This window comes from Echeneis naucrates, chromosome 24 (genome assembly GCF_900963305.1).
Source record: "Echeneis naucrates chromosome 24, fEcheNa1.1, whole genome shotgun sequence".
NCBI classification, from domain to species: Eukaryota; Metazoa; Chordata; class Actinopteri; order Carangiformes; family Echeneidae; genus Echeneis; species Echeneis naucrates.
The window spans coordinates 19,203,225-19,228,492 of NC_042534.1; the positions used below are offsets into that span (position 1 = coordinate 19,203,225).

Genomic DNA, 25,268 nt, shown 5'->3' on the forward strand with positions numbered 1-25,268 from the left:
GATCACTGAGGCAGTTTGATTCTTTATGTTTAAATGTTTTTATGGTCCACCTGGTTCTTACTAAGAGTTTCTATCAAAGTTCTCAGAGTTCCTATCAGAATTAATACTTAGTACAGATTAAAATAATTATATTGGGTGATTTCAATATTCCCCCCATGACCCAACCCTGAATAAGCAGATGATGATGAATGGATAGATGGATTTCAATATTAATTTAAATGTTGTAAATGACAGCCTTAGTTCTGCATTCAACCCCTCAACCCTGATTGTCACAAATTTGCGTTACATGACATCCATTACAGAAGCAGCTGAGAGAGCATGTGTCATATATGCACAAACCAATGCAAGTTTTTGCATATTAAACATGATTTGTTTCCTGTCAATGTTATGATTCAGTCATTTCAAGTTCTAAATGGAAAGTTTGAACTCTGAAATTAGATTATAAAACAGCTATAATAGTTGGTGTTATAGTCAGGACACTGAAAATTATTTAATAAAATATCTAACATATCTAACACTACAATAAAACTACCTCCATCTCCTGAGATGGGAAAATCAGTTTTATTACTTTTTCAGTACTATTGATCATTATGGCCTTATATACTTACTTTACATACTTGTATATAAATTCAGGCATTAAGGTTAAGTCAGTGTGTGAATGAACATATTATGTGTTTCAATCACACCTTTGGTCTGGTGTTGAAACATATGGCATTGAAATTGGCTGATTAATAGTATTCCCCACCCAACACCCAACACTCAACACTCAACACTCTTCTCTCCAACCACGACCTAATATGATTTGATTTTACTATAAATGTCTGCAAAGCATCTGGGAATAAATTCAGTCATAGAAGATGTTTATCTGAAAATGCTGTGGCCAAATTCAAGGAAAATATTCAGACATCATTTGCTACTTTAGATCTTTTGTGCTGCATTTGACACCAGTGACCATAATATTTTGTTACAGAGACTGGAACATGAAATTGGGATTAAAGGAACTGCACTAAAATGGTTCAAATCTTATTTATCAGATAGACATCAGTTTGTTCATGTTAATAAAAGCTCCTCCTCACGCACTATAGCCAACTATGGATTTCCACAGGGCTCGGTACTTGGACCAATCCTCTTCACTCTATCTCTGCTGCCTTTAGGCAACATTACCAGGAAAAACAGCATACATTTTCACTGTTATGCAGATGACACTCAGCTGTATTTATCAATGAAGCCAAAATAGGTTAGTCAGATAGTTAGACTGCAGACATGTCTTGAAGACATAAAAGTCTGGATGACCTGTAACTTTTTACTTCTAAATTAAGACTAAACTGAAGTAATTGTACTGGGTCCTAAGCATCTCAGAGAAACGCTATCTAATCGTCTAATCATTGAGAAAGCTGTAGCAAAACAACTACACAACCATCTGGATGGGAACAGTTTGTTTGAACAGTTTCAATCAGGATTTAGAGCCCATCATAGCACAGAAACAGCACTGGTTAAAGTCTCCAATGACATTCTAATGGCTTCAGAAAATGGATCAGCCTCCATACTTCTCCTTCTAGATCTTAGTGCTACATTCGACACCATAGATCATAATATTTTACTACAGAGACTGGAACATGAAATTGGAATTAAAGGAACTGCACTAAGGTGGTTCAAATCCTACTTATCAGATAGACATCAGTTTGTTCATGTTAACAACAGCTCCTCCTCATGTACTGTAGTCAGTCATGGAGTCCCGCAGGGTTCGGTACTTGGACCAATCCTCTTTACGCTTTATGTGCTTCCTCTAGGCAACATTATCAGGAAACTAATCATCTCATCAGTCTGGACGGCATCACTTTGGCTTCCAGCTCCACTGTAAGAAACCTTGGAGTAATTTTTGACCAGGACATGTCCTTTGTCCCTCACATAAAGCAAGTTAGTCGGGCAGCTTTCTTCCACCTGAGAAACATTAGGAAAATCAGAAACATCCTTTCTCAGGATGATGCAGAAAAACTAGTCCATGCATTCGTAACTTCTAGGCTGGACTACTGTAACTCATTACTATCTGGATGTCCAAACAAATCTCTGAAAGGCGCTCAGTTGATTCAGAACGCTGTTGCACGAATATTAACAGGAACTAGGAAAAGAGATCATAGCTCTTCATTGGCTGCCAGTAAAATATAGAGTAGAATTCAAAATCCTTCTTTTAACATATAAAGCTCTTAATGGCCAAGCTCCATCATATCTCAGAGAGCTCATAGCTCCTTACTGTCCTAGCAGGCCACTCCACTCTCTAGATGGAGGTTTACTTGTGGTTCCTAGAGTCTCCAAGAGTAAATCTGGAGGCAGATCTTTCAGTTATCAGGCTCCTCTTCAATGGAACCAACTTCCAGTATCGGTCAAGAGGGCGGACTCCTTAGTAATTTTCAAGACCAGGCTTAAAACTTTTCTGTATTACAGAGCTCCTAGTTACAAAGTTATATTTCATTTACTCCGTAGCTATACTGTTATAGGCCGAGACTGCTGGGGGAAGCACTAAGAACTTCTCTCCCTCCTTCTGTTTCTCTCTCTCCCCCTCTCACTACCCCTTACATGTACTGACATACTACTAATGTTTCACCAAAGTCCCTGTTTGTCCCAGTTCTAACTATGTGTTACCATGTACTAACCAATGTTTTCCCCAAAGTCTCTGTCTCTCCCAGTTCCTCTTCTCTCTCTCCCTGTCCCTCCCTGAGTTTGGTCTAGACCTTCTCTACATGTAAAGTGCCTTGATGTAGCTATGTTATGATTTGGCACTATATAAATAAATCTCACACACAGGGTGTTCAGATGAGTTTGCAGTGTGTAACCACCTGTTTCATTCCCATTGACAGACATGAAGTCCTGTAGTGGATCCTCAAATAGCAAACCAGAAAATGACTACTCATTTGGCTTTAAACGGAAAACAATAAAGAGTAAATAAACAAGTAGAATCAAACCACACTAGATTGTACCTGACACAAACTCATTCATGAGGGCGGGAGAACAGCAGATACTATCCAATCCAGTCCAACTTTATTTTTATAGCACATTTAAAAACAAAATTGTTGATGAAAGTGCTGTACATCAATAAATAGAATTACATATTTAAAAATTAAGTAAAACCACACAATTAAGTAAAAAAAATCCAATCTAAAACAGACCCACAAAATAAACACAGACTGAAAATTCTCATACATGCTCTGGGAATAAATGGCTATTTAAATAAGATTTGAACACCGGCAACATGGGGGCAAAACTAAACTTCAAAGGAAACATGTTCCATACTTTGGGAGTCTCCCCAGTGTCTTGGCCTCGATTTGGGGGCAATAAGGAAAGCTTTGTTGCCAGAGCTCAATGATCGTGGAGGTATATATGCTTGCAGAAGTTATGTGAGGTAAGGTGGAGCCAGACCGTTAAGAGCTTTATACATGAACAAAGGGATTTAAAAATTAATAGGAGAACTAATAGGGAGCCAATTAAGCAATGCTAGCATTGGTGTTTGTGCTTTCACTCGTGTGCTTGCATCAACAGGCGCACAGGTGCATTTTCAACCAGCTGCATCCAAGAGAGGGCGGCCTGGATAAGGTCAACATAAAGGGCATTGCAGTAATCCAATTTAGCAGGAATGAGGCATGTATAACCATCTCAATGTGAATGAATGAAAGGTTTAACTTCTGATAAAATCAGAAACCAAAAAAGTTATATCATGGGGTTGTTACATAAAAGAACTATAATGCAGAATTATGTGTGTACAAAGCACATGGAGAGAACAAGCAGGAGGGTGCAGTGATAATGTGATAATGTGGATGGCAGAAGGGCTGCAAAATTCAGATAAAGCAGGTATGCAGATGTGAGAGGTCCATGTCCTCAGTCAGGATATCTCCTTTGACTGGATAGTTTGGACGATTCCGTCAATGTTTTGCAAGCTAATACAAGTAAAGTAAAAGAAGCAGAACTAAATTATATCAGTGCTACTTGGACCAATCACAGGTTGTTTTTGCAGCAAACCATGATGTTGACAATAGTAATTCATGATATTTTTTTTTCCTTAACAACCTTTCAGTGTATAAAATGCAAAAAACTAATGTGACACTTAGTAAAGTGAATGCATTGAATTCATTATTTGACCATTAACATAATTTTTCTGAATTAAAATTAAATTCAATAATAAATATAATCGAACCTAGCAACTTGGTGAATGTTACAAAAGGGCAAAACTTTAAAGGTGCATTTCAATAATATGTAATTTCAAATATATCTGGAGAGTTGAACGGAAAATATAAAATATGCAAACCTAGAACTGGGAAACAACAGCATCAACCTGAATGAAACCTTTCCTTTTTTAGGCAATATTTTGTTGTTCTTTTATTTATAGAGTTTTTACTCATATTAGAATATCAGAGATGATAAAAATCAAGATCATGAATAAACCTCATGAATATATTTTACAAAGATGACTTAGTTACGGTCTTTTAATCTTCATGATTTCAGATTTAATTGAAGCTGCAACACAGCTGTTTAAAGTTTTAATTGCACATCAGGTTCCGTAGTATTTAGAAAAAACTGTAAAAGAAAGGTTGGACTCAGCAGCAAAGCAAACAAAAAACAGAGAGAAAGTTTACAGTGTCCAAATAAAAAATATCTTTGGTAATAATGGGAATAGCATAACATTTAAGAAGCTGATCAGGAGTTTCATTCGGGCTAACAGAGATTAATCCATGATTTCTCCTCCCCTTAAGAAAAAAATCTTACTAAACATGCAACGTAAGGCAATTTTACATGAATTACATGCAGTCTGAAGGACTTATGAGAATAATATATACATTACATTGGGTCAAAGATTTGTCTCATCTCTGATTCAGTCATTACTGAATCTAGAGCAGAAATTATTACAGATATTAGCAATTGAATGTTTTAAAAATGCTAACTCTAGTTGTCAAAGCCTCTATTTTGTTACTTTGTTTGGAAAGGAACATTCACCTAGTACAAATTTAAGATCTGTCAAATTACATGTTTCTCTTTCAATAAAACAAGACTCTAGCACCCCTATTGTGATTTGCACAAATAAAGTATGTCTCTCAAAATACAACCTTATCATCTCATATATTGCGTTTCAGTTACAGGTCACTTTAGCTGTCTGAGCAACTTGTACAAACTCCTGCGGTTGAAAACTGCTAAAGTATTGTACTGATCTCTATCACTTTCCTTTTAAAATCAGAAAGGAAGGATGTCTGCAGATTCAGATGAGCAAATTACGAGGCAAAGATCAAAATGGATGCTTTTACTTATCGATACAATACATTGTCGCAGAACTTTTATATGTTCACCTAACAAACATCTGAACTAACTACAGGTTGGTTGAAATAAAATAAAAATAATAATTTCAGGAAGAAGCAAGAAACTGAACAACACGTGGTCATTACTCCTGGGCTAAGTCTGTCTCCCACTCACACAAAAAAATTCTCATGTGATCTTTTCTTTTGACTCTTACCCATATCTGCCTGTCCTGTACAGTAACCGCTCCATGACTTTAATTCAGACCAGGAAATATGGAGACATTCATTTCACCATCCATGTGCTGTCTGGCTCAAAAACACTTTCAACCATTTCACTTCCTAACACTAACTACAATTTACCTAAAGAAGCTGAACATTGTTTAGCAGGTAAAAAAAAAAGGCTAGAAGAATATAACAAATAGGTGACAGCAGAGCTTACTCTGAGTTAACTGCTCAGAGAGAGTAGTTAAGAGAGTTGGTACGTTCCCTGTTGGCAGCTACTGTAAATCTATGTGGCGTTTCCTTATGCTTCCCTCCACTGAAGTCATGAGGGAAGCCTCTGAGTCAAAGCCTGGGTCAAAGACACAAACCAGCGCCACCGCTCTAAGTATTACGGTGTTACATTGCGTCATAGTACACGTCCCCACAGTCGTGCCTTCAACAGCAGCTACTTCAAGGACTAACGTTCCCCCTCTCTCCCTGGGAACATATCATATTACGTGCTAGCTGAAGTTAGCTGACTTACAGTGTTGGCCCTTGGTTAAATGGTGTCAGTCCTTATGTGGTTAAATAAAGCAACGGGATTTTTTTTCGCATGCAGCATGTATTGTGGTCACACGTTCAATTGCCTCCATTAACAGAAAGAATTAACAAGCGGTTATTACTTTCATTTAGGTAACAAGCAATTCCTGTAAACGATATCGTTCACATGCTGATACTGGTACAGTGTTTAACGGCTCGGAGCGGCCCCCGCTCCCTGTCCCTGTCACTCACCTGTTCTGAAGCGCAGGTCCTCGTCGTCCTCAGAGCCGAACTCCCGGAGGAGTGAGAGGAACAGAATACCAAAGGCATTCTGGATGCCGAACACTGAGCCGTTACACCACATGGCAGCCAGCATGACCACCCAACCCCAGCCGCCCTCTGGGTGCACAAACTCGACCTGCTCCACTCCCGGAGCCTCTGTTTGCTCCGGTACTGTCACTTCTGAATTCAGGCTTTCCTCCTCTTTTGCTGGCACTGTGGCAAGTGTCCCATCCTCGTTTGCACTTATGTTTTTTCCTTCTGTCATTGTTTTGAAGGGAAAATGTATACAGCAGTCTTTCTACTCGTCTTTGAATATTGCCAAGAGTTTCCTTGAATGACAGCGGTATAAATTAAATTAAATGAAAGTCCACATACAGCCAACGTCTGAGCAGTAATGCTTTCAGGTTTGGAACAAGTTATATCCATTGACCTGAAACCGCTGTCCGAGGTGTGGCGGTCAAGCAGCATCTGTTCCTACAGTAACTGTTAAAAAGCTGTTGTTGCGAAATTATAGACAGTGAGGAGGGGCGGAGCTCTGGGGCATCCTATAGCTGATTGGATACTGTCATTTTCCCCGTGATAGACAGTTTGTTTCAATACAAAAAATATTTTCTTTGACTTGGGTGACTGGGGTGAGCGGAACTACAAAGTGGACACGGTGCGAGTGACCCAATGGTTTGAAACTACGGGACAACCATCAACTCCAAGACTCCCACGTTCATATCCTGCTGGACATGACATATGCTTGTCGTCGTAAAACAGAATCCAATGGCAGCATAGTGGCTGTGATGCAGTTCGTGAAACAAGCTATGAAGAATAAGTGTGTGATTTGTGGCCAGTAAAGCAAAACAATACTATCCCATTGATCTTGTATAATTCAATATTTTAAGAGCTCATCTACTGAGTATAAGGAATGCTCAGCTGTCATAAGAAGGCAAGCCAACATAAAGGTTGTGATTATGTGCTCATCCATCAAGATCTCTTAGCTCCACTTGAGAGATGAAGACATTCCTCCTCAAGCCATTCCCTCCTGGTGGTGGTAGAGGTTTAGAGCGTTGTCATCAAGCCTGCTGTAGGTTTAGACCTGGTGATCACGAAGGCAAGAGCCAGAGTCTTCCTGTTTCTCTCTTTTTTTCCCTTTACTTTGTCAGTATTTGCATTTCCCCCTCAGACCTTAATTAATTGCATCCTATATTTTGTGAGACTTCGTAACATATTTCTTTCTAATTTTGTTTGTTTCCTTTTATCATGAAAAAAAAAAAAGTTGATTTCCTGAAACAATGTTACTGCTCAAAATTATCAGAATCCAAAATTCCCCTTAAAAAAAAAAAACAAAACAAAACAGATAAACAGCACTAACCTGTGTACTGAATCCATAAACCACTCACCACTAAATGGTATTACTCCCACAAACTTTTTTCCTTGTACATCTTTACTGATACCTTAAAGTAACTTAATGTCATGATACAGTATAAACACAATTTGACTTAATTATTGTCCAATTTATTGAAAATGAAGTATGCCAAAGCCTGAAGAAAGATGGAGACTATATCACTGTGACAGTAGGGAGTTATGAGCAAAGCCAAATTAACATTGGTAAGGAGTTTTTACATTCAAATTCTGAAAAAGCCCAGAGATCGTAAAGATCGTAAAGATCCACTGTTGCCAGTGGATTTTCATTTTCTAATACATCTATTGATCAGTCAACACATGCGTCATATGACTGGGTAGTCATGTTTATAGGATGTTAATGAGCCATCTGACTGTCACATGAGAAAGTACAAGACGGAAAGAAAAGAAGTAATAGATTTGTATTCTGGTAGCACCTCATATGTAAAGTAACTGCTGCCCACAATCAACACACAGTAGTCCCAAAAACAAGGTGTCCCAAAGTGAGGGACAATGATCAGAATAGAACAAACATCCACACTCAGACATTAGTTCTCTATTTTGGCCACTTTTGGTGCCTGTGCATCCTGTTCTTCAGTGAGCACTTTTCTCTTTCTCTTTGTCAGCCCCTTCATCTTGCGTGTGTGCAGCTTGGATAAATCCTGCTTCTGCATGTGCACACGGCCAAACTTGGTACCAAAGGCATCATGGGAAGTGTTTTTCATCTTTTTGGGCTGAAAAACACGAGTCAAACTGTCTGTCAAACACGAGTATTAATTACCTTTTATACAGGGACAATATAACAACAACATCTTGCGATAAAAAAATACACCTACTTTACTGCAATAGTGACATCTCTGCAAAACAACACTTCCTGCTCTCAGTTACTGTGTTTCTGTGAAGCTGGCTCTTCAAGTATTATTTTCCATGATGTAGACTTGTTCTTATGAAACTACATTCAACTTCAACACCTTAGCGTTCTGGTTATTACTCTAGGATTTAGTTAATCCAATCAGTCAGTGTGATGCTCAGTGTTCAGTAGTTTTATAGATATTAATCCAATCACTCACATACTGGTAGCATCACTCCATACCAATAGCATCTGTAACAGCTTAATTAATCTTTCTATTAATATTCAATCTTCAAATCAATCAAAAAAACAGTAATTTTACTGTTGCACAATTCCATCAAACAGATGTAATCTAAATGTCTTGAGGAACCCCCCCCCCCCAAAAAAAAAAAATAAATAAATAAAAACTTTATCAGACACATTTGGATAAAAATGTTAAAACTTAAAGATCATAATACTCAGTGTGCAGCTGCACAGTCTCAATTGGTATTGATTTTTGGTGGATTTAATATTAGGTTTTTGGCCATTTTACCTTGGTCACTACAACCATTTTAAATTCAGGCAATGATATGTCCTGTCCTTTAGTGTCCCCTTGAGGAGAGCTGTGCCACTTTCAAGCCTCTGGTGGACAGTATGAAAGAGATTTAAACAATCCAACAGGTGTTGACAGTGTCTTTGGAAGAATCAAGTCTCAGGGCCATTAACCTTTATAAAACATTATAAATCATCCTCATGGAAATTAAAGACAGTTGAAAATTTGTTTGTGACAATGATGACTTTGTACCTTTAGTGCCTTCGGCTGTTTATGGGCCAACCTGTACAAGTCATCTGAGGCCAGGTGCGTTCTTCTTAAAATAAAGTCAAACGACGGGCCAATTTCCTCCAACTCTATCCGTGGTGTCCGGCACCCGGACTTCTTCAACAGACACCTGCGGTTATGCTGAATGTTAGCAGAGGTTACAACAAACAGAACAAATTTGACTTGTCCTCTAGCCTGTTTGTACAAAAGATTAAAGTGTGATGGTCACAAGCTTGGTTAGACTGGTAAATTTACCAGGGTTACCTGCCCCGGATGATATCTCCTTTCATTGCCTGAAGAGGACACAACTTCTTTAAAGACTTTCCACCCTATCATCACTTGTATACTGTTGCTCCCAAAAAAAACACAATAGATCCATTAAAAACAGCCACACACTCATGCCTGGACAAACACACACTACCTGTAGCTGCGCATAAATATCTTCCCATCCAGAGCTGTGAAGTGCAGGACATGTTCCAAACCTGCCAGACGAACTGCAGACACAGATGGACCTCTGAAGAATTCTGAGCAGAGAATATGGTAGATACCAATATTAACTGATTACTTGGATAGTTTCAATATAACATGAATGTTTTAACACCACTAAAAATAAATGTGTACCTAAGAGCAGACTCTTCAGACGTTTGTGTTCGTTAACTGTATCAAATGGTTCTCCTGCAAACACAAGCATCGGTTTGGTCCCCTCAGGACATTTACTTGCCTGCAACAGAAAATACAAATTAGACTTTTTAGGTGGATTTTAAGTTGTTCTTAGTATGAAATAAAACCCAGAAGCCACAGCTCTGTCACTATGGCTTTCCTTGGTCTATTTGGATTTGCTGTTGTGCTCAGGTTTTGTCATTGGATCCTGTTACCTTCTCTAATGTTTAGTGTGTATGGATGCCATCTGTCGTGGATCCACACTGGTTCCTGTGCAATTCAAAGTTAAACTGCAAAGCTGAATAGGAAGTTTTCTGACCTTTCCTCAGACAATCAAGGGGGGTAGTGTGTGATCTGTCCCACCAGAATTTAAGCAAATAATGCAAAGTACTGCTTCTCATCTCAAGTGAGGTTAAAACATATCGGCGTAGCATCAGCAGTAATGCAGACCTTGTACTGCTGTGGTGAAGGGGGCGAGTTCAAAGAGAAAGCTCTTGATGTATCAGCTGATCTTTGCTCCAGCCTTCACCTACAGCCATGAGTTTTGGACCTTTCTGATTATAATCAACTGAGCTTCCACCCAGTTGGTTTCAGCATAACAGATAGAGCTTTATTAACAGTCATTACCTTGATCTCACTCAGGGATACGAACTTCTCAATCCCAAGTTCAATCATATCAAGCACATGGAAGTCAAACAGACGACCTGCAAACAAACCAAGGGAAACAATATAATTTGGCCTGTAGTCCATCTGAGCTGACATTAACCCCTGAACCACAGAGCTTTGGACAACCATCACTTTCCTCCTTGCTGACATCTTTACTTACAAGAAGAAGATACTTGTGTGACAAGATACCCAACAATAACTGAGACCTCTACTACAAATCAAGCTCAACAGACAGTATAACTTTTCAAAGCTGCTTATCAACTGTTTCATAACCCTGGGTTTACATATCAAGATAGCATGTGATCATCATGTGACAGTTTTTAAATTGTAACCAACATAGTTAGAATCATGAATGACGTACTTAATTTGATATTAGACAGAGCAATATATGCTGTCATTGCAGTTATAGCTTCATCAAGAAGTGATAATCAACAAGGTCAAATGTAAATATGTCCCCATGACTGATTAAGGACAGGCTAACAGTGTAACTGCTGTAAATAAGAGCACTAATTAGTATTAAGTTTAAAAAAATAAAATAAAAGGGCATTAGACTGTTCCTGCTGCCAAGCAGAGATTAGGTAAGTGTGATTGAAATGTTGGCTTAAATCATAACATATTAATCAGCGTGTGAATTATCGTTTTAATCAAAGAAAACAGGGCTATGGTTACTATTTTAAGGCCCTGCTCACAGAGTCTCAAAGTCAGAGAGTTATTGCGAGCTGTAGGGCTATAGAAGAGTTAGAACTCCACTCTCAGGAATTGTATGGATTATGGAATATGTGCTGAGGTTAATTTCCATAGTTATGTTTCATTCAGTGATAAATCCTTCTGCATTTCATGATTATTTAGCTTTTCCATATATCTGAATGAACAGTTTTATTCTGATTCTCTGAAGTTTACAAGCAAGTTTTTTTAGCATTAGATATCATGGTGATTTATCTTAGTAATAAGTTAACCACTGCAGGACAGAAGATGTATGGGTGTTTCCTTCAGAACTGCATTAACGAGAATGTACCAAAGATGAGGTTGTTGGGTCGTTTCTTGTTGTGAGAGCCGAACAGAAACAGGGAGCAGTCGGTCTTCTTGGAGAAGAACTCCTGACATAGAGCAGAGGCAGTTAGACAAAGACCTGGACAACATGAACTACCAACTGTAATAAAGCAGTTCCCCAGGGTCCTGCACACATACCAAGGACGTCGAGTCCTCAAACGGCCGAGTTATGTTTTTCCTGAAAGAGAAACAAGCATTTTACTTTACTTCTTGCAAAGATCAGTTTAATATTGCCACTGTTGAATTACTTTGGAATGTGGATTATCTTAGATGTTTGTTTTGTTGAATTCCCATTGTCTTGAGCCATGTTAAAATTTATACAATGTTATGTAAATGTCATGTGGACATATTTTAAAGACATTCTTTAAAATATAATTTTGAACTACATGATTATACTGACTTCTCCAGATTTCTCCTACAGTCCAAAGACATGCATGTTTAGGTGACTGTAAATTGCCCATAGGTGACTGTGAGTGGTACTTCGTCTCTGTGTTGACCCTGTGATGGACTGGTAACCTGTCCAGGGTGTACCCAGTCCTTGCCTAAAGTGAGCTAGGATTGGCTGCAGCACCTCCCACAAATAGATAAGCAGTAGATGATGAATGAATGAATGAATTTTTACACTTCTTATCTTACTATCTTATGTGATGTTGCATACATACATTTTGTAATCTATGGTGTAATGATCAGAAGGAGGTTATAAACTGCTTCTTAAATGAGCCCACAAAACAATGAAGTTATTTTTTTCCAGACTTTTCTAGGTTTCTAACCTAGAGTATTTAATGAATTAAGATGTAATCCTTATTAAATTATTTATTATTGATTCCTTGACATGAACAATGTATAAAAAGAAAATCCTCAGCTGCACTGTCAAACATTCAGTTATTTATTTCATAGTGGTTGACTCTTTCATTTGCTGCATCAATTTCAAATCAATAAGTCAACATATGATTCTAGATGAGCTAAATATCATTCTTGAATTGTAACAGAACCATAAAATGATATGTACTGTACAAATATAGCCTGACACTCCTATTTGAATTCACATCAATGTCACAGTAAACAGACGCTTGACAATCGTTTTTTTCTATCCAGCAGCATGAGGCAGAGTTTAAAATTAAGTGATTTTACTTGCATTTTCTATTGTTTTTATATATATATATATATATATATATATAGTTTCTATTGTGATGGGAAAGGGCAATGTTTCCAGATAAAGTGAATACTGTTTTAATAAAAGTGAGACTTACCTGAAACATTTGTAATTTTTCTTTATCACTTACTTTTTGTACACAACAGCATGGGGTTTCCTCAGGGAATACTGCAGGGAGACATTTGTTTCATTATGGGTTATGGTTTATTCTGATTCAGTTACAATGATTTTGTCTCTTAACTTGACAGTAAAGCTTTTTTTAATAAACATGTTAAGTTCCATATTGAAGTCATTGAACTGATTCTGATGACTTGTGGATTTTACAATCTCCCTTTATATTGCAAAAATATAATAATAATAATAATAATGACAGTCTCCTTTTTATGGGCTGAAATCCTTCAATGGAAACATTTCACTGCCTTGGTGATGTAATAAGGCAATGAACTAGTTAAACTGATGAAATAAGTGAAACTAATTTCACAAAAATCCCTCTAGTTGAGCGACGCAAAAGTGTAGGTCAAGTTAAATCCACATCAATTGTAAGAATCACATTGTTTTTTGTAAAAGAAATTGTTCTGGTTTACTGGAGGACAGGAATTGAGGGACAGTGCCTCGTGCTGCTTTAGAAGAGACCAGAGTAAGATATTGTATTAAAATGCAATACAAACAGACTCCAGGGGTCTGATGTCAATTGTTGTTTGGAGTAATATGTTGGAGTCCAGCAGGCTGACACACTCTCTGCAAAATCTGCCCTCAGGTTTCACTAGATTAATCTTTCACTCAGGCCGAATATACACAGTCATGGGATTTTTAAACAAACTCTTGTGAACAGGTTCATAATGTGTCCTGAGAGTTCACTTCACTTAGTCGGGCCACAGTTCACTCACCAGGTCCTTGAGCGCCTGGGTGATGGTCTGACTTGTGTTTCCTCCCTTCATGATCATGGCAGTCTTTACATCCTCGGTCAGTTTGGGCGCCCTGCTCTCCAAAAAACGCTTAGAGCGCTTTGTCTTTGGTTTTCTGTGGACACAACCATAAAAAAACAACAGTCAGAAGGACAACACATTGTCGGTTAGAAATAGGCCGTCTGTTCTAGTGGTGTTGTATAGGCAAGGCTGTGGCCAAGGAGCGTTTGCTTCGTGCTAAACACTGAACGGGCAAGCTAAGAGCGGAGAGGACCGGGAAAGAGAGACACCGCTAAACTTACATTACACCGTCTAACTGCGTCATTCTAAAACTCCGTTCTTTGCTTCGACAATCTAGCGCCCGCGATGTTCTTCCACGTGAGATGAAGGGGCGGAAGACAACGGCTGGCTTCTTCTTCTTCTTTCTTCTTTAGTGTTCAAATCCGACTCCGTGTCAATTTCCGCCATCTAGTGTCGCATTGACGCTGCATCCCAAATCGGTGCAGTGGGGGCGCTACAGACCGGAGAGGTATTCCAGATAGAAGGTTCAACAAAGTGTGAGTTGACTTAAATCTCAAATGGGAAACCCTGAGTATCCGGTTTCAGAACAGCTGATCTGAGTTGGTTGAGTTTGAGAGGTCCCAGTCTTTTGTACCCCCGAATCCCTCTATACTTCTGGTATATTATCATAGTATGGAGTTGTTTTTCTGCTTTCAAATGACAGTGAGTCTTTGCAGTTCTCGGGTCCCCCCACCCCCCTTTTTCTTGTTCAGAGCAGTTTTCTCAAGGTCATGATTACATAAGCAGTTCTGCTTTACTGTTACACTACCAGATTATGATTCAAACATATTATATGAATTCCCCACAGTGTAGAAGTAAGAAGACTGTAACTCTGCAGAACCGGAAATAAATGCAGTTTTCCCTGTTCAAACGCATCGGTCCCGGTTTTGTTTGTGTGTTCACCTTAAACCAGAGGCCTCTTACTACGGTTCGGGATCTACAGTCTGGATAGTTAACACTGGGGGCTCGTCTGGAATCCTTTGCAAGTGAGATACATTTATTGTACGGCCAAAAAAAAACAACAAAAAAAAACAGCAGCAGTAATTGATCGACGCGAGACAAGATGGCGGTGGGCTCGGACTTCGACACCGTTAAGACAAATATGAGCAAGAACCCGTTTTTGACGGACGTAAGGCACACTATCGGGGCTGACGTGGTTCACATTACAAACGGTGACCGTGCCGACCACAGTCGCAGCACAAATCCCTTCGCAGTTAGCATGGAGCTAACACAGGCGGCTAACGGAGCTGCGCTCTCCACGTGAAAAGTGATGGCCTGCTATGTTATGTGGCACCCGAGGGAGCAACTATGAGGCGTAACGATTCGCCACAGAGGGCGGCGAAACCTCCCCGTCAGCGGCGACTAAAAAAAAAAACCGACAGCCCAGAGAAAATGGACGTGGGGGAGGTTGTTTGCCACAACTGTTCAGGTGTTTGACATTTCCAGAGAAATTGCCCCTCCCCTCGTCGGCTCAAACAGCGTGCAGTGAATGCCACCTTAGGCCACCACAGGTCCCGGAGAAAGTGGTGGTGAGTGCTAGAAATGAAGAGGAGGAGGAAATGTGTGTTCAAGTGACAGTTTACAGGCTTGAGGTCTGTGCTCTGCTAGACTCCAGGGCACGGAGAAATGTGTTATCCCTCCATCGTTATAAGACATTTCCTGCCAAAGCCAGACCCCCCATCCAGCCCTCGAGATGGCTGGCTAGAGGGCATTTTGTCAAGGTGTGCCACCTTGACAAAATGCAGGACAGTGTTGGAGACTCATGCTAAGCCCCACCAAGAGTTTTGTTAAAAGACACAAAGTCCTAGTGGCCCATGTTGTAGTGCAGGCACGAGCTTGGCATCCCCATCAGAGTCTTCAACCCAGGTGCACAGCCTGTTACACTGAGAAAGGGGGCTGTTGCTGGCATCTTGCAGCCGGCAGAAGTGCTGGGAGAGTCTGAGCCCCAACCCCCCAAAGCCGCAGTAGGACCGGATCATGCCCACCCAACCTCTGTTTCTGTTCCCCACCACCTGCAGGCACTGTATGCTGAAAGCTGTGCAAACCTCCCTGAAGAGGACAGCGGGAGGCTGACCGAACTTTTGGTGTGTTACAGCGATGTTTTCTCCACCGGACCCACTGACCTGGGCCGCACCAGCCTTGTCCAGCACAAATTCCTCACTACACCAGGGCTGCCTGTCAAAGAGCAACCCTGCAGAATGGCTAAGGACAAGCAGGTTGCAGCAGAGCCTAGAGGGAGGCATCGCACAGGCCAGCAACAGCAGCTGGGTGGCGCCAATTGTGATGGTGCACAAAAAGGACAAAAGCCCACGCCTGTGTGTGGATTACGGGCCCCTGAACGAGCGCACTATTAAAGACGCTTACCCCCTGCCGCGGATACAGGACACTTTATCCACCGCCAGGTACTTCAGCATACTGGACTTGACATCAGGGTACTACTGGCAGGTGGAGCTGACACCCAGAGCTCGAAAAGCTGCTGCCTTCTGTACCCGAAAGGGGCTTTTTGAGTGGAATGTGATGCCATTTGGACTCTGTAATGCACCCGCCACATTCCAGCAACTCATGGACAGAGTCCTGGTCAGGCTGCAGTGGGTAACGTGTCTGGTGTACCTGGACGATGTCATTGTCCTGGGGAGAGACATCACTCAGATGCTGGAGCGGCTCGGTCAGGTGTACAGCAGGCTCCGCGAAGCCAACTTAAAGTTGAAGCCGTCCAAGTGCTGTTTGTTCAGGGAGCGGGTCAGTTACCTGGGACACATCATCTCTGCCAAAGGCATTGCCACTGACCCTGAGAAAGTAAGAAAGGTGGCAGAGTGGCCCACACCCTGGAACGTCTCAGAGGTGCGTCAGTTTGTCGGTCTGGCATCCTACTACAGACGCATCGTGGAAGATTTCACCACCATCGCTAAGCCACTGCATGAACTCACTTTGGAGAAGCAGCTACAGTGAAGGGAGTTTTGTTTTTCCCTGTTCAAACGCATCGGTCCCAGTTTGTTTGTGTTCAACTTAAACCAGAGACGGTTCGGGATCTACAGTCTGGATAGTTAACACAAGTTAATGGTCTCACGTGAGGCTCTGTGTCAGTAATTAGTCGTGGCCCATGTTGCGTGTGCGCGCGAGTGTCTTTAATTAGCCATTAGCCTTACTATATGCTCTGTTTATAATGTTAGTTGAGTTAATTTAGTGGCTTCGCACGAGGCTCTGTGTCAGTAATGAGTCGTGGCTTGTGTTTGTGTGTGTGTGTGTGTGCGCGCGCATGCATGCATGCATGCATGCAGCATCCGTTTAGTTAGCAATTAGCCGTAGCATATGCTGTGTTGCTTGTAATGAGTAGCGGCTTCGCAAGAGCCTCTGTGTTAATGTTGGTAATTAGTCGTGGTTCATGTACATGTAATAAGCTGTGACTAATGCTGTGTTACTACTGGGCTGTTCTAGAAAAAATTAGGCTACTTAACATTATCAGTTGAGCTACTTTTATTTTGTTTTTTTTAAATGAAGCAATGTTCTCCATGTGATGTTAGACTTTGTGTTCAGCTTGACCTAATCTTGTCGACTGGAGACATTGCGAGGAAGGTGACTAGTGCCATTTTGGCTATTTCTTCCTGTAATAAACAGTAGTAAAGAAATGTTGTTATGTTAGTAAAGTCATTTGAGAATAGAAAACCAATAATATGTTCACGCCTTTTTCTCCTTTTCAACCCTAACTAGTTCAAAAGGGATAGTTCAGTTTTTTTGAAGTGTGGTTGTATGATGTGTAAATGGCAAAGCAAAATTGACGATGAGATCTCATTTATGTCTCATTTACATCTCCTAGATATAAATGAGCACTAATTGAGACCAAAGTAGTTTTCTCCTTCTCAAATGTCTCTCCTGAGAAATAAGTCTCACAGTGAGCACTGTATGAGTTCTCAAAATTGTCTCACGGCTGTCCCTTTTCCTGATCTCAGCTAAGAGACATGGAAGAGAGAAATGAAACATTTCAAATATGTCTCAATTTGATATCGTTACTTCGAAGCACCCAGTTCTGGTTCTCACTGCTCACTATTTGAGTTCTCAGATTCTCTTACAGTTTTTTCTTTTCTAACGTGTCAGCAAAAAGAAAAATGAGAGTAGTGCAAGCTCCCAAATGAGTCTCAATATGACACGATTTAATATTATATCTCAATCATATTTCAGTTTATCTCATGCCAAAATTTGAGGAAAATAAGTAATCAATTCAGGAATTATGTAAATATGGTTTATTTACATAATGTTCAACTTACAAAGTCATGACTTGCAATTACAATTTTGAGTTCCAAAACTTAACCCATTAATGTAAACATGATGATTATGGAATGACGCAGCTGCAGCTTAACCAGTATAAGATTGTAGCACAATGTGTCAACATTCTTTTTAAGTTTGAGAATGAAAAAGTGAAGCAGAACAAGGTTAGAGTTTTTAGTGTAGATGGTTCAGGTAAGGGCTCTAAATATTTCGATTGGGGACATCTGAGCACCAACTGTCCCATCCCAGCACATCCAGCCAACAACTGAATCGAACGCAACATTGTTCTCTGTCTCAAAATTGACTTGTAGGCAACTGATATCGTATTTGTCTAAGAAGACGTTTTGCCTCTTATCCAAGGGGCTTCCTCAGTTCATGGTTGGTTTTGGTTGATCTACAGCAGATGGTTGAGACAGAGACTGAGACAGATTCCATCACCACATACTCCAGCTCTTTTCCTATAGCCAGCACTCTACTAGGAATCCCTTGCATTACAAATGTGACACACCCTCCTCCTCACATGGGGTGGATTGTTCTTCAATTACTTTGACTCGTTAAGTTCACCCTTCCCTCTTATCTCACCCCACCCACCCACACACCCAACGTCCCACTGGTCCCTCACCCATTCACTCACCCATCGAGTTACAGGTTACAGAACACACTTCAGGAAAAATTAAGACTGTGAAAAGGAAGAGGAAAAAAAGGAAAGAAGGAAGGGAGAAGGTGAAAAAGGTGGAATGAAAGGATAAAATAAAGTAGATAAATACAATAATTAGGGAGGGAAAATTCCATCAAAGCAAAGGACGTGTACACATGCCAGTTTACTCATTATCAAGGGGTTCTTGTAAAGAGTCATAATAATCAAGAAAGGGACTCCATATCTCACGAAAGGATTGGGAGGACCCTTTAAGTGTGTACTTTTTTGTGTATTTTTTCTAACTTCAAAAGTATATGACGTCTTTGACCCAGTGACAGAAGGATGGGGGTGTATGTTGCTTCCATTTAAAAAGGATCAAGCGTCTTGCAAGGAGTGTCATGAAAGCTATGACAACATAAGTTTTAGTCGGTAGGACAGTTCGAGATTCCTCGGTTGTTACGCCAAAGAGGGCACAGATGGGTCAGGATCTGTTCAGGTTCCAAACATCTCACTAAAAGCTTTAAAAATACTTGTCCAAAAGGTAGAGAGGCTTGGACATAGCCAGAACATGTGCATCAAGTCAGCAGGTTGTCCTCTATATCAGGGACATAGCGGGTTAAGGTTTGGATAAATCTTTGCCAGCTTAGCCTTAGTAAAGTGAACTCTGTGTACGACTTTCATCTCTGAAAACTGTTCCAAAGTCAGAATCCCAGGCCTTTCTTGAGTTTTCAGTGGGGCATAGGACAATTTTCTGAATGAGGTCATAGATCTGGGCTATCAGTCCTCTATTATCTGTTTCAATTCCAGGATGCAGTCTAAATGTGATTTTGTAGGTTAATCTGGAAATGAGTGGAATGTCTTTTGTACGAAGCTCTTGATCTGTTAGTAACGGAAGAAATGGTTTTTAGGTAAGTTGTAAGCTTGGGATAATTGAGAGAAAGATGCAAACATATCTTCTATATATAAGTTACAGACTAATTTGATCTCTTTATCAAACCACTGGCTAAATGTAGGGTCTGTACAAGAGGAAATAAACATGCAATTCAGCTTGATAGGGCTTGTATTCCAAAATGCTTTCTAAATTGAGCCCAATTTTTTATAGAATAATAAACTATTGTATTTGAAGTCCGATTATTACACTCACTGGGCAAAGCTGCACGAATAACTGAACCTAAGTGATATCGGCCCAACAATAGTTCTAACTGCACCCAATCCGCATTTCCTGTAATTGGTTTATCTTCAAGCCAATGGGTAAATTTTTGAATGTTGCATGCCCAATGATAAAAAAGAAAATTTGGCAGAGCCAACCCTAGAATCGAAAGAAAGAGTTATTTATGTCAATATGATCTGTCAGCATCTCACCCGCATGTGATTGAATCTTTGTAATTGAGTGAGAGGTAGCTGTCTGGTGAGCTTACATAGCTAGTAGTCTACTCGCTTTGCCCCCAAACTCGTAGGTGTTACACCTAGCCGTCATAATAAGACATGTTACCTCATCAGTGGTTAGCAGGTCAAATTCAGTTTGCAGTCTCAAGCGGTCTTTATATAGCTCCTGGGTGTGTTAAGCATATTTTGAGTCAATATCTGATATTTGCTGAGAAATATTTTGCAATCTTAATTTCTCTTCTAAGTATGGAGTAATAGACTATGATTTGCCCTCGAATGTATACTTTAAGGGTCTCCCATAATGTAGCATTTGAAATCTCTGGGGAAGTATTTCTCTCCATGAAAAAAATCAATTTGGGATGAAATGAGCTCTACAAATTTCTCATCCAATAGTAGAACGGGGTTGAGCCTCCAAATCCTGTTTTAGGGAGGGCAGAAAGGGAGGTCCAAGTAAGGTGTAAGTATGATGTACGTTTGAAAAAAAGGAGTAGGCTCTGATGTAAGGAAAATTAAACCTCCAAACATCCGAAGGGCTGCACAGATCCATAAAGCCTCTCACAACTCCCTCTGTCCTAATAAGATTCTGGGGCTTGACTGATGACCTGTCAAGAGTAGGATAAGCCAACTGGCACTGGCATAATATTGGACCGTTAACTGAGTGAGCAAGACATGTCCGCACTAGGCAGAAACAACCCCCTGACCAGCTTCATCACAGAGAACAATGGATAAATTAAGTATTTCACATCCTGCCGTCTATGTATAGTGTCCAAAACACATAATATAAGTCTGTACTTGCCAAATATTGTTCATTTAGTTTGATAAAGTGGGAAGAAACAAAATTAAAGAAGCACAGCTTTTTCATTATTGATGGGTAATCTTGTCTTCAGGTGCTGGACATCTTAGTTAAATCTGTAAATGAGTTCACTCCCTAAACGACCCAATAGGGTCGGGATAGAAGAGAATAATGTCCCTGGTATTTTCCTTTTTCATTATGCGTTATGGCGCTATGAAGGGTTGGAGTACGCTGTCCTGCCTCGTCTAGATGGCCAGCCTGTGCACTCTATCTATGGTCAGAGGGCGAGGGAACATATCGGGGCTGAGGACTTCTCCTAGGAGGGATTCAGTTCAGGAGGTTGGTTTGTTGCCCTCAGTCCCTTCTGGTATTCCTGTTATATGGATATTGCACCTCCTGGATCTGTTATCGAGACCATCTACCTTTGATTGCAGTTGTTCATTCACTTAAATAAGTTTGTCGACCGCGGTTTCTATCGTGGTTATTCTCTTCTGAAAGTCATTCATTGAGGTTTCAATGGCTTGGATTGTCTGGTCATGTCTGGCAATGGTGGCGTGGTTGGCTGAAATTTTTCCTGTCAGGCTTGTAATAATCCGCTCCTCCATGCCAGCGAGTAGTTTCTGTATATCCCCCAGGAGCACTGCTGGTGGTCTGTCTTCATGTTCATCTTCTGCGGGGTCATTGCTTGCCAGCTGCTTTGGGACTAGGTCGTCATCTTGACTGTTCTCATTTTCATTTTTTGTACTTTTTTTTAACCATGGTGAATTAAGTGTTAAAGATGTTCAAATGAGTAAATAATAGTGCAAAATATCAAACGAATGATGACATAGCCCTTCTGAACTCTTCCGACATGCTGTTTATTCCATCGCCTTGCCCCCTAAATGTCGACTAGCCTGCACACTTAGACTATCTCTTACTTCTTCCCATCTTAAGCCCACCATGCCAAGAAGATGCCAAGTTGCACTGCTGCTTTGACAATTATTTGGATCCTTGCAGTTTTAGACTTGACCTCAGCTGTTGCATTAATCGCTCCAGCTACAAAGATTACTAACTTCTTTTTCTCTAACTATACCTTCTTTTTAAATTCCTGCTCTGGACTCATTATCATTTGATTTTTCTTTATGTCAATCTCTTTGCCCACTTTTTCCCCCTTAGCCATCTTGACTGCCTTAGCATAGGACACTTTTTCTTTAATCTGCTGCACCTCCACCTCTCTTCTTGACATTTCACATCCCCAAAAAGCAACACTGTGATTCCCCCCACAACTACAGCACTTTGGCCTGACTCCCTCTCCACACTTCCCATATTCATGCTCTCCACCACCTTAGCACCCTTCTTTTGTCTGACCTCCTACATTTACAATTTAAATGCCGTTCGACTTCCGGGTCTTAGAATGGCTCGAAACTTAAGCACATGCGCAGATCACCTCCTCCAGCTCTAGTCCAACTGTCTATACACATGCAGCAGTAGCCCAGCTTTCAATCAACTGTGTTAGTCCAACTATTATGAATTCCATTTGAGTTGAGCTAAGTTGTACATGTACTTTAAAAGCCCAGTATTAGTCGGACGAATGCAATAAGGTGGGTTGCAGGGCCTTGCCAGGACAGTCACTCTGGAGAGCATTGGGGATGCTTGGGGTCAGAGAGGCAACCTGTAAGAACCTGGTGAATGACACTTCAAAGCAGGCAGAGAGAGCATCCACTTGGCATGGAAAGGGGATGCCAAGGCTCAGCAAGCCAAAGCACTTCCTCCTCAAGTAGGAACCCATTTCAAGTTGCTATGGACAGGTTTATTGTAAGATACCCCCAGGTCGTGCGAGAGCAGGGGAGGATGAGTGACCTACAGGACAGACAACTGTTACAACCTCGGATGACGATCAAAGGACAACAATTCAGAACAACGGAACAACTAGAGTCTGTACATGTGGAAGGGTCTGCAAAGGCGATAAGAGGGGTGAGGGGTGCTTCATCCCGAAGCAGGAGGACTCATCCAGCATGAAAGACCTCCACACAATCTCGCTGTTGAATGTGGAGGGGAAGGTGTTCTCTAACCCTAACCCTAGCGAAGAGGCTGACCCAGTTCTTGATAAACAACAAGCACATGGACACTTCTGTAGAAAAAGGCAGAGTACCAGGAGTCCCTGGTTGCATTGAGCACATGATGAGTCATCTACAAGATCATTGAAGACATAAAGAGGAACCAGGGATTTTAGCAGTCCTGTGGCTTGACCTAACAAATGCTTACGGCACAGTACCACACAAGTTGGTTGACTACACACTCACAGCCTACCACGTCCTCCAGAAGGTACAGCTGCTTCTCCTGAGCTACTTTGGGAACTTCAAGGTGCGCTTCATCTCTGGCAACTTCATGACAAATTGGCAGAGGCTGGAAGTCAAATCAAATCAAATCAGATTTATTTGTATAGCGCCAAATCATAACAAAGTTACATCAAGGCACTTTACATATAGAGCAGGTCTAGACCAAACTCTTTATAAATTTATTTAAAGAGACCCAACAGATCCCCGATGAGCAAGCACTTGGCAACAGTGGCAAGGAAAAACATCCTTTAAGAGGCAGAAACCTCGAGCGGAACCAGGCTTGGGGTGGCGGCCATCTGCCTCAACTGGTTGGGTTGAGAGTGGGAGAGAGAGAGAGAGAGAGAGAGGCATTGAAGGTGGGGGGGGTGTAGGCAGGAACATGTTGCTGCATGAAGTTCATGGAGTTGAGCTGTAGTAGAAGTAGAATCGTGAACGGATGTACAATCTCTGTGATTCTGTTTGCAGCTGCGATGCCCCTTCTGGTCAAGTCGATGGAGCAGCCAAGAGGGGGAACTGTACTCTCAAGTGGCATCTAACAGGTCCCAGTTAGGGCCAATAACAGCGAGGTTAGTCCCAGATGGATGTGGGAAGATCGGGTAGAGCTCACTAAGGCAACTAGAATGGAGTTCAAACCATGGAAATCCAGAAGCCCAGTCCTGAAGCGGGGCCGCGTTCAAGACCGTTTCCGGTTCAAGATTGGAGAAGACACCATCCTAACAGTCACAGAGAAGCCGGTAAAAGGCTTAGGGAGGTACAGAGCCGACCTGAATGACAAAGCAAGCATTATAGAAATGCTCTACCAAGCAGAAGAGTGGCTCCGGGAGCAAGTGGCAGCTGCCAATCACATCAGTCATGGAGGAGTTTAAGACAGCCAAAGTCCGTTTAGCCATGATATTGCAGGACAATGATGATCAGGCCATGCAGCAGGCAAACATAATGGTCAAGATAGGACGGAAGTGGAAAGCCAGCAGAGCCCTGACGGAAGTGGAGGAGCGTTTACAACATGCTGATATCATGGGCACGGTGACTCAAGGGAAGCTAGGCCTGGAAGTCATCACCCGAGCAAGCTGGAAGGAGGCAAAGGCAAAGGAATGGAGAGAGATGGTGCAGAAGGAGATTCGGGTAGTGGAGGGCAGACAAGTCAGGGCAGTAGCCATGAAACAGCAAGGCAGCTGGACCCGGTGGGACAGTGTCCGTGGGTGTACTCTGAGTTGGAAGGACATCTGGAATATGGAGGGGCACCGGATAAAGTTCCTTCTCAGCTCTGTTTATGATGTACTGCCAACGCCAACAAACTTCCAAAGACTGACAGAGGATCCCTCCTGTAATTCCACAGTTCTCACACGATGTGGAGCTGTAACTGAGAGATGCAAACTGTAGATACACCAAGGATGAATTTGTGACGGTGATTCCTAAAGGTTAAAGAACCGATATCCTTGATTTGCAGACAGTATGTTGAAGATTACTGCTTATCCTGAAAGGGACCACTACGAGAGTGTAGCCAAAGCACTGCTTGAGAAGCACCCCTGTCTGTGAGAGCCAGGGTCTGAAAAGGGATAGTATTCATGGTTTTACAGCCTGAAATTTAAGCTTGGAAACTACTGGCAAAATTTGAGTGCAGCAGGATCCCCTGAAGTTGTCATAAACAAACGAAAGGGAGGCTCAAAGGGAAAATGTGTTCAGAAGTCCAAGAAAGGTGAGGTGAATTACTGTCCTGATCCACCTGAAGGACAATATCTTGAAAACATGAAAGAGAAATGCCAGATAATGGAGGTTGAAATGCAAAAACAAGACCCTGATCACTCGCTGTTGTTCTCAGCCAGAATAGAGATCATTGGAGATCAGCCACTCATCACTTAAGTAATATCCTGATGGCCAACTCTGTACCATGAGACACAGGTATTCACATGACTGCAACTGTATTCCACAAAAGTTTTAATCATGTTATGTCACATTAGGGTTAGGGTTTATATGTTCAGTATTTTCTGTCGGTCTCCTCAGATTATGGCAGAATTCAGGACGATTTTCACCGTAGAC

At 41.2% G+C, this 25,268-nt stretch overlaps 2 protein-coding genes across 2 annotated transcripts in view; both read right to left on the reverse strand.

Moving 5' to 3' along the window:
• Positions 1-6,771, reverse strand: part of slc16a10 (solute carrier family 16 member 10) — a 35,783-nt gene extending 29,012 nt beyond the window's left edge. Inside the window, exon 1 of the mRNA XM_029496878.1 lies at positions 6,273-6,771. Within this exon, the coding sequence (XP_029352738.1) occupies positions 6,273-6,567 (295 nt within the window). The 5' untranslated portion in view covers positions 6,568-6,771. The remainder of the gene's footprint in view (positions 1-6,272) is intronic.
• Positions 6,772-8,022: 1,251 nt separating this feature from the next.
• On the reverse strand, positions 8,023-14,184 carry rpf2 (ribosome production factor 2 homolog). The gene is made up of 10 exons (XM_029496375.1): positions 14,077-14,184; positions 13,757-13,889; positions 13,000-13,037; positions 11,855-11,894; positions 11,682-11,763; positions 10,628-10,704; positions 9,962-10,061; positions 9,762-9,864; positions 9,326-9,470; positions 8,023-8,425 (listed from the first exon to the last, which is right to left on the reverse strand). Exons 1-10 carry the CDS (start codon positions 14,097-14,099, stop codon positions 8,240-8,242), a joined length of 927 nt encoding a protein of 308 aa, XP_029352235.1. The 5' UTR covers positions 14,100-14,184; the 3' UTR covers positions 8,023-8,239.
• Between the last annotated feature and the right edge of the window lie 11,084 nt (positions 14,185-25,268).